This window comes from Odocoileus virginianus, chromosome 1 (assembly GCF_023699985.2).
Source record: "Odocoileus virginianus isolate 20LAN1187 ecotype Illinois chromosome 1, Ovbor_1.2, whole genome shotgun sequence".
NCBI lineage: Eukaryota > Metazoa > Chordata > Mammalia > Artiodactyla > Cervidae > Odocoileus > Odocoileus virginianus.
In genome coordinates this window covers 52,514,560-52,524,774 of record NC_069674.1, presented here as the reverse complement: position 1 = coordinate 52,524,774, position 10,215 = coordinate 52,514,560, and the positions used below count along the sequence as shown (strand labels likewise).

General features: G+C 39.8%; 1 protein-coding gene across 2 annotated transcripts in view; it reads left to right on the top strand.

The window, feature by feature from the left end:
* The first annotated feature begins 241 nt into the window (after positions 1–241).
* The window catches only part of NT5C3A (5'-nucleotidase, cytosolic IIIA), a 40,082-nt gene continuing 30,108 nt past the window's right edge, over positions 242–10,215 (top strand). Inside the window, exon 1 of one of the 2 annotated variants that reach the window (XM_020886051.2) lies at positions 242–481. In XM_020886051.2, coding sequence (XP_020741710.1) covers positions 344–481 — 138 coding nt within the window. In that variant the 5' untranslated portion in view covers positions 242–343. The remainder of the gene's footprint in view (positions 482–10,215) is intronic. The other variant, XM_020886053.2, reaches the window with a different exon arrangement.

Below are 10,215 nucleotides of genomic sequence, written 5' to 3'. Positions count from 1 at the left end.
GGTTGGCATCAGATTTCTAGTGGGCGGGGCTGGAATGAACCACTGCCTGGTCCTTATTAGCAGAGAGAGAGATTTATCTCAGTTCCCCTTTTCTGTCTTTGAGCAGTTCCTCCGACCCAGATTCTGAGAAGACCCTCTTCCCCACCTTGGCCTTCGGAGCAGGCGAGTTCCTCCAGCTGCCTCCCGCTTCCCGCCACTGGGCCCTCGTGGGTGGGGCCTCCCTGGGGGCGGGGCTCGTGCAGGAGGGGCGGGGCGCCCGGGCCTGTCCACCGGCCGGCGTTTCTGAGGCCGGTGGCCATCCAGCGACCTCTTCTCGAACTGCGAGGCAAAGGAGGCCAGGTCCATGGATCGAGCGGCGGTGGCGAGGGTGGGCGCGGTAGCGAGCGCCAGCGTGTGCGCCCTGGTGGCGGGGGTGGTGCTGGCCCAGTACATATTCACCTTGAAGAGAAAGACAGGCCGGAAGACCAAGATCATCGAAATGGTGAGTGTGGGGGCTCGTCGTGCCGGGGCGCGTGAGGGGTCGGGGTGGTCCGTCCGGCCTCGCCTTACCGCGCCGACCGCTGCTGGAATGCTGGGGGCCCGCTGGGGACCCGTTCGTCCCGCCTGGGGCGACCCCGCGGGCCCGATGACCTGGTCTGGACCCTTGACGGCGGCGCTCGGCTTCCCGTGGGCTTAGTTGTATCTCTGTTTGAAACAAAAAGGCAGCAAATAGGTAATTCTGGAAAAAACTACCTCCCACAGCAACACCAGTTTTTTCAAGAAATGGAACTTCCTGGGGATGTTTCGCCCTCCTCTTAGCATCCCGGATCAAACCGTTGCAGCCATCCAGTTCTGATGGTGGTTTTTGCATCGTGGCTAGGATGAGCTTTGTTATGACAAGGTGTAACTTGTCAGTTAATGACAGTTAACCCAGTTGGAGTTCAGAATAATTTATTTTGTATTTGGAATGTTGCTTCTCTTGTCTTAGAACTGCTGGGAAGTATCTTTGTGTTCATTTTTTTCCCCCACCAAACCTCTTACATAACGTTTTATAAATTTATTTCCAATCTTATTGTAAGACAGTATTTGAAGAATTCCGTTTGAGGTGCTTTATAGGCAATATTTGCTCCAACGTTGGGGATGTTTTGTGTTTTAATTAGAGCCCTCTCATCAAGACAGTTTTTTCAGCGAGTTGCATTCTTTGGTACTTTCTGGAGTGAACAATCCTGTGTATACTCCCAATAAGGTACTACACACGTGAACTTCTAGGATCTAGTATTGACAGATCAGTGACAGCTTACCACTGTACTAAATAATATAATTTTAGGTTCATATACTGAGAATACTTAGCTTCAACTATATGTTCTAATTGAGCTCAGAAACTATTTGTCCCAATCTTTGCTCTTGGCCCTGGGTTGAATACAAAAATATTCTTTCATAAATAAAAGTTAAAAATGTTAATTCCCCACATGTTTCTTATGCCAATAGTTTTGGTTATTGCTAGGATTAAATTAGTCTTGGATTATTATTGCATAGTCTTTTCTCCATTTCGTACTCATAAGAGCAGATGTTGTTTTTCATTTTGTTTATGTTGCTATGCTGCATAGAAAACATTGGTGGCTTCCTTTTGTTACAAACCAAAAATGTATAATATATATATGTGGGGGGGGGGGACCCACATTGCCTTACCTTCTTGTATGTACTTGGACTGTGCATTGGTCTATCACTTCTCTTCTAAACCAAGTAGAGGTAAAAAAGTCAATGCTTTCACAAAATCCACAATGAAGCCGCAATCTTTAAATATACATAATATGTAATATTAATTCAGGCATAAGGACAAGTAGTATTGTGGCTGCAGCATAATATACAGACGTGTATTGGGAAGGAAGAGATAGGGCATGTGGACAAGGAGACAAAATTGTAAAGGAATGTTGTAAAGCCATTCCAAACAGTTTTCCCTTTATTTTTTAGGCAATGGGGAGCCATGAAAGGTAGTTGGACAGGATAATTGCATGTTCAAAAGTTTATTTTATAAAGATCACTTAGGATAAGGTGAAAGGGGAGGGCCTGGAAAGAAGGAAATAATTTAGGAGGATGCTGGCAGTATTCCTTGTGAAAGATGATTAGAGCCTAGACTAGAAAATGAGAGCTCAGAGGATGAACACTTCAGAGATAAAATCAACAGCACTTGGCAATACAAACTCTGGACTCATGCAAACCTAGCTTTGAATCTAGGCTTTCTCATTTATCAAGGTATGTGATCTTGGGCCGGTTTTTTAACTTCTCTGACTCTGTTCACCTATTAATTGGAAGATAATAATACTACCTACTTCATGGGGTAGTTATGAAGTTACATGAATAACACAGTGGGCATAATTGCATCATTTTGAGCTTTTCATTATTTAAGATCATTAAAGAGATTAATCACATTGTGGGGATTGCAAACTAAATGGTAATAATGGCTACATTATTAGCCAAGATCAAAAGGGGGAGAGAGAGAACAGACAGGGACAATGTGGAGCAAATTCACTTTGTCCTGTTTAGCCAAGTAGAAATGTCCATAAATTAGTTACATTACATGCTTTGAAAAGCAATTATTGCCATATATTGGCCCATAGTAATTACAGTATATACATTACCTGTTGTTATTATTAGCAACAACTGAAAATGTAGTACTAGAGTTGAGAAGATAGATTGGGACTAGCAACAGTACTTTCTGAAATGTCTAACTTCTTGGCAGTAATAGTGAAAATGGTTATGATTTCTTATCCATAACTTTGCAGCAGGATGAAAAGAGAAACCTTGAGAATACTGACAAATAACCGGGTGTTCAGTGAAGAAAACAAAGATCTTAGATGTGGGAAAAGAGAACATGTTACCAAAAAGAAGGGGCAGAGTCAGCAGCGTCAGTCTGCACAGGTCACATGTTGAGCTCAAAGCCATGTGCATTAGACAGCCACTAAAAGAACAACAAAGTGAAGAAGACCAGAAAGTGACTATTAAATGCAAAAATACTCATGCCTTCAGTGTATGTTGTTTTGCTTTGGTTTTGAGTGGTTGGCAGCGTAACCATGTTGGCAGGCAGAAGGACAGTGAGAATGCTTAAAGAAGTGAGAGGAGGAAAGGGAATAATCAATCAGGCTGAGTTTTAGAGAAGATAGAAAGGCTGGGGATAGAGAACACAGGTGGACATGTAATCTTTTAAAGAAATAAAGAACAGTCCTCTCTCTTTAAGAATGTACAGTAGTCACTCACTATCCTTGGGCAGCTGGTTCCCAGACTTCCTTGGATACCAAACTCCAAGGATGCTCAAGGCCCTTTTATAAAATGGTAAATAGTATTTACTTATAACCTATGCACTACCTCTCATATTTTAAATAGTCTCTAGTTTACTTCTAATATCTAATACAGTGTAAATATCATGTAAACAGTTGTAAATACAATGTAAGTGGTGTGTAAATTGTTGCCAGGGAGGAGCAAATTCAACTTTTGCTTTATGAAACTTTCTGGAATTTTTTTCCCACATATTTTCGGTCCTCGGTTGATTGTATCACTGATGTGGAACATACAGATATGGATGGCTGACTGTACCACTCACTGATTTATAGGTGCTTATTTCAGCATATTTTAATTTACGTTATGTCTTATTTCCAGCCTTACGCCAACTGCGTCTACTTACTTCATTCTTTATTTCTGTCCAGTTGACTTAATTTCTCCTACTAAATGGCACCTCTTTCCAATTTTTATATATCAACTCTTTTCCTTTTTTCTTCATTAGCAGAGCATATTCTAGTTTTACTTTTTACCAAAAGATTAATACTTATTTTTCTCCAATAGAAAAATAATTCCAAAAAAGAAAATGAGATGGTTTAATCTCATTCAGGTTTTCTGATATCCTTTATTGAATCCTCCCAAAATAATTGGAAGAGGGGGCAGTCAAAGGTACAAACTTACAGTTATAAGGTAAATAAGCACTAGAGTTGTAATGTACAACCCTAGCTAACACTATGTTTATAGCTGACACTGCTGTAGGATATATAGGAAGGGTAAGAGATTAAATCCTAAAAGTTTTCATCACAAAGAGAAACTTTTTTTTCTTTGCTTTCTTACTGTATGAGATGATGAGTGCTGAATAAACTGATTATGGTATTCATTTCACAATGTACATATGTCAAAGCATTATGCTGTATACCTTAAATTTATAATGATGTATGTTATTTATATCTCTATAAATCTGGAATGAGGAGATGCTCCCGAAGTAGGCGTATCTAACCAATGAAATAAAATGGAAACACAAAACCGGAATAAATGTATAGTCTTAACACTATTCCCTAAAGAGCAACAGAGAAGGTGGAAATTATTGGGACAGCAGGAATAAGGGAGATGGAACTGCCCCTTGAAGCTCCCCAACCAGTTTAAACTGTCATTTCTAATTTAAACACGTCTCAAGTATTTATGGCTTTCTCGTGAACATCAGCAATTACTCCTTAAATATCTGGTGCTGTTTTTGAAACCTTAGTGTTTTCCTTCCTAGATATAAACTTCTAACAAAATCTTCTTCCTTTCGTCTATCTTAAGATAATATCAGATGTTTTCTGAGTGCTATTCTGTAAGTGGAAAGTCCACTACTGAATCTAAATTTAGATATATTTAGAAAAAGGGCAGGGAAAAACCAAGATTTAAACAACTGCTTCAGGGGGTTAGCACTATCACATAGGCTTTTAAAATATTTTGATAATTCAACTTTATTCAGTACAGAAATTTATGACTTCTTAGCACATTATGAATTAGCCATGGATTTACATGTATTCCCCATCCCAGTCCCCCCTCCCACCTCCCTCTCCACCGATCCCTCTGGGTCTTCCCAGTGCACCAGGCCCGAGCACTTGTCTCATGTCCCCAACCTGAGCTGGTTATCCGTTTCACCCTAGATAATATACATGTTTCAATGCTGTTCTCCTGAAACATCCCACCCTCTCCTTCTCCCAGAGTCCACAAGTCTGTTCCATACATCTGAGTCTCTTTTTCTGTTTTGCATATAGGGTTATCGTTACCATCTTTCTAAAGTCCATATATATGTGTTAGTATACTGTAATGGTCTTTATCTTTCTGGCTTACTTCGCTCTGTATAATGGGCTCCAGTTTCATCCATCTTATTAGAACTGATTCAAATGAATTCTTTTTAATGGCTGAGTAGTATTCCATGGTATATATGTACCACAGCTTCCTCATCCATTCGTCTGCTGATGGGCATCTGGGTTGCTTCCATGTCCTGGCTATTATAAACAGTTAGCACATGTTTTAAATTACTGATTTGTTCTGTGAAGTGTATTCCCTGAATTCCTGTGGCATTTCCTGACGATTTCTCATAATTTAGCAATTTATACACTCTCTTATATTGTTTACTATATGTTCTGGTATGTCTGAATTGGTTCATGGTTTTTTGTCATCTTTTTTTATTAATTGCACTTGACTAAGAGAATCAGAGACCCAAAATTGGTGGCTTTATTAAACAGTACAGATTTATTTTTCTAGTGTAACAAGAAATCCAAAAGATAGGCAGTTGCTGGTGTTAACTAAGGGGTACAAGGTATGAAGAGGCCTTTGAAATGTCTGCGGCTTTTCTCACGATCACAAGATGTAGTAGTCCTGGCCAACATCTCCATCTTCCAGACAGCAGAAGTGAGGGAGCAAGGAGAATACTTACTCCATAAGCAAAACTTTTCCCTTACATGTGCTTGGAGGGAACAGTATCATATGGCCACACTGACTGTTCAGTAAGTATTCAATAATTGATCAAATGAAAGTACATATAATATTACAGGTGGTCAGTCAGCTGATAGAAAAATAGAACATTCCAACTATTCCAGGTACTTGGTAATAATAACAATAGAGGATACAAACTCTGAATAGCTTTGATCTTCTGTCCACCCAAAGAATAAAGATTTATTCATTCACACCTGAAGTAGCTAGATCTTAGTATTAATAGTTCCTGAGATACGGCCACTGCCTTGATAACACGCTAATGAGATTTAGAAGCTAACCCTAAATAGGTGTCACAACTAGCTTAAAAGCTAAAGTCCTAACAGTATTTCTAGAATGAAAGAATATAAATGTTATAAGAAAAAGATCAACAGAAGGCTTTGTGGCATTCAAAGGAATAGGAGGTGATATTGGGTAATGTTTGATAGACATGGTGATATTTGAGGGGTAGAAATCATGATGTGTCCAGAGTGAGTAAAATATATCTTTAAATAAGGAAAATACATTAAACTTGTAACTTTGTCAAAGAAAATATCCAAGGTCATCTTGAATCTCCAAATTTGCAAGTATGGAAATGTTGTACCAGACATATGATTTTTGTCTTCTCAAAACACATTTGTCATGTTTCCTGTGTGTTATCCTCATGTAGCAAGTTAACCACATTTTCAACTTCAGTGAAAAGTTTGATCTTTTATCTAGTGAGCTATTTTCATGTTAGCTAGAATAGTTCCTGAAAAAAGTTTAGCTTTACAAATTGGGTTTTTTGCTTATTCCTTTTGTTGGAAATTCATTTACATGACAGATGAAGCCATCCTTGAACCAGATACTAGGTTGACCAAAAACTTTGGTCAGGTTTTCCATAGGTCTTATATACTAATATTTTTAATTTATCCAATAATTTTGTTTTCTGGCTAAAAGGTATCATATCCTTAAATCCTTTTACTGTCTTCATTTAACAAGCCCCCCCCTCACATGATTCTGAGGCTTGCAAAAGTTTGAGAACCATTGAAGTAAACAGTTCAAATTCTTGCCACCAGCATAATTACGAATTTTACAAGTCACAAAACTTCCAGGTTAATTGCTCACAAATAGTGAAAATTGAGGCTGCCAGAATTTACTGTATGAAGAAGAGAAAGCAGAGTAATGAGAATGTAGGAAAATGAACACTTTCATTTACTCAGGAGGTGGCATATATTGGTTAAGTAAGTAATAGTGCATGGTTAAATTATGGTACATAATTTATATATGGTACATATATAATAAAATATTGTGCAGCTTTGAAAAAGAAAAAAGTAAATCTGTATGAGTTAACATTTTAAAAAGCTCAAAAGATAGTAATTAGGGGGAAAAGGCAAGTTGTAGGACAGTTGTAGTTCCAGAAAAGATATAAAAGTATGTGCTTGTTATTGGAGCTTCTTGAGAAAATATACCTGAAGCTATTTATAGTTGTTGCTGGTGATAGTCAAACTTGGGAGGGTGAGACTGTGGAGGAAACCTTCAACTTTATCATCTTTTAATGTTTCATAATGTTTAAAATAACATAAGCATGTATTTTATTTTTTTAAAACTGGGTAATGAATAGCAATAACATTTTAAAAGGTGTGTGTTGGACCACATTGTAGAAACATCTCCATTAACAGGTGTTTGTAATTAATTTGCTAAAGATCCCTTGAGCTTGTTTTTTTTTTTTTTTTTATTTTTTTAATGAATAAGATCTGGAATGTGTTTTAGTATGAATAATCTGGTAGCTGAGATAGACTAAGCATTGATAGAATCAGAAGGAGAAGAGTGTAGGAGAAGAAAATAATAATTTTCCCTCCACCTTTCTAAATTCTCCACTGGGGACCCCATAGCAAGACAAACTGACAAGAGAGAAACAAACAAGCTCATTAACATGTACAATACCAAGGGAAAGTGAGTAACTCCTGGATGGCTTAGAATTATACCATCTGAAGCTAAAAGCAAAAAGAAGAGTGTAGAAGAGGTGTGGAGGAAGCGAAGTTTGATAAACCTGACCTAGGGTTGATACTCAGATTGAAGTGCATTCTCCATTAATAGATTTCTTGTGCTTTAATCATCTTCTCTTCCTTGTACAAAGGGAGATGCAGATGGAGATTTCTTTTATCAAAAAATGTGAATTTAACTTGGTGGTTTAGTCGCTAAGTCGTGCCCGACTCTTGCACCCCCATGGACTGTAGCCTGCCAGGCTCCACTGTCCGTGGGATCTCTAGGCAAGAATGCTGGAGTGAGTTGCCATTTCCTTCTCCAGAGGATTTTCCCGACTCAGGAATTGAACCCAGACCTCCTGCATTGCAGGCAGATTCTTTACCAACTGAGCTACGAGGGTAATGTCTACTCTGTTTTCTAAGCCTCTCTTGTGTCTGCTGTTTCTCTGAAATAATCAGCTCAAAATAATCCTTATGCAAAAAGAGTACACCTTGGGGTGCAAATCTGCCACCCAGGAGGAGCAGGAATTAAAATAAGCCTGGAGTGAAGAGAACGACTGTGCTCTCTAGACTGCCATGGGAGCCGCAGAAAGAGGAGGGCTGAAAGTTGACACGTTGCAGAAGTGAAATATATAGGATCTGAAAGGGAGCAGAATTTGTAACCCCAAAATATGCCTCTGTGGTATCAGGGTTATTTTAGGCTGTTTCTCTGTTGTTGGTGGTGGTGTTTTTTTGTTTTTTTTTTTTAAGGGAAAAAGAACAGCTGACCCGGGAGAAACTCTTGAGAAAGCAGCAGAAGTTACCCTTTGATAAGAGCAGTTTACACTTCTAAGGGAAATTTCCATTTGTGGCATTGTCTCCCTTTCTGTACCAGGAAGAGGGCAATGACTGAGTCTCTAGAAACTCTTGGGCTTCCCAGGTGGCTCAGTAATTTTTAAAAAATCCACCTGTTGATGTAGGAGAGGCAAGAGATGCAGGTTCGTTCCTTGGAAGATCCCTGGAGGAGGAAATGGCAACCCACTCCTGTATTCCTGCCTGAAAATTCATGGACAAAGGAGCCTGGCAGGCTGCAGTCCGTGAAGTTGAAAAGAGTTGGACACAACTGAGCACATAGACACATAGAAACTCTCAAAAATCTCAACTCCACGTAACAACCATACCCTTGTTTATTGAGCTTTGCCTGAAAACCTGGCTTTCCCTTCCCCAGCATCTTTTGTCTTTAGCTTAAGATGGGATGTAGGTGACGTGCTGTGCTTAGTCACTCAGTCGTGTCCGACTCTTTGTGACCCCATGGACTGTAGCCCACCAGGCTCCTCTGGCCATGGGGATTCACCAGGCAAGAACACTGGGGTGGAATTGCTGTGCCCTCCTCCAGGGGATCTTCCCAACCCAGGGGTCAAACCCGATCTCCTGCGTTGCAGGTGGAGTCTGCCGTCTGAGCCACTAATGGCTTTGGGTCATTTTGGAAGTTAACTCAGTTTTCCTGGGTATCTCTGATGTATACAGGAAGTATATTGTATATGTTACTAAACTTGTTTTTCTCCTGTTAATCTGTCTTTGATTACAGTGGCGTTTCAGCCAGTAACCTAGAAGGGTAGAAGGAAAATTGCTTTCCCTCCCCCCCAATTTTACAATTTTGCAAAGAGTTTTGGATTATCCTAAATTTCTCATGGACTTCCCTGGTGGCTCAGACAGTAAAGCGTCTGTCTAGAATGCGGGAGACCTGGGTTCGATCCCTGGCTCGGGAAGATTCCCTGGGGAAGGAAATGGCGACCCACTCCAGTACTCTTGCCTAGAAAATCCCATGGACGGAGGAGCCTGGTGCAGGCTACTGTCCATGGGGTCGCAAAGAGTCGGACACGACAGTGTTCCTTATAATTTATTTAAATACATTTCCATGTATTCCTTTTTCACTTGTTTTTAAAATAATTCTTAAAAAAAATAAAAATAAAATAATTATTGAATTAAGCACACAGATAATCTGAAATCCTACTTCAATCTTTATTCTCCTTTTAATTATAGGTTGTAATTTATGTCTTCACATAATAACTTATTTGAAATCTAATGTCATGAACCTTACCTGATAGATCAGTTCAGTTCAGTCACTCAGTCGTGTCTGACTCTTTGCGACCCCATGGACTACAGTACACCAGGCCTCCCTGTCCATCACCAGCTCCTGGAGTTTACCCAAACTCATGTCCATTGAGTCAGTAATGCCATCCAACCATCTCATCCTCTGTTGTCCCCTACTCCTCCCGCCTTCAGTCTTTCCCAGCATCAGGGTCTTTTCCAATGAGTTAGTTCTTCGAATCAGGTGGCCAAAGTATTGGAGTTTCAGCTTCAGCATCAGTCCTTCCAATGAACACCGAGGACTGGTCTCCTTTAAGATGGACTGGTTGGATCTCCTTGCAGTCCAAGGGATTCTCAAGAGTCTTCTCCAACACCACAGTTCAAAAGCATCAATTCTTTGGTGCTCAGCTTTCTTTATAGTCCAACTCTCACATCCATACATGACCACTGGAAAAAC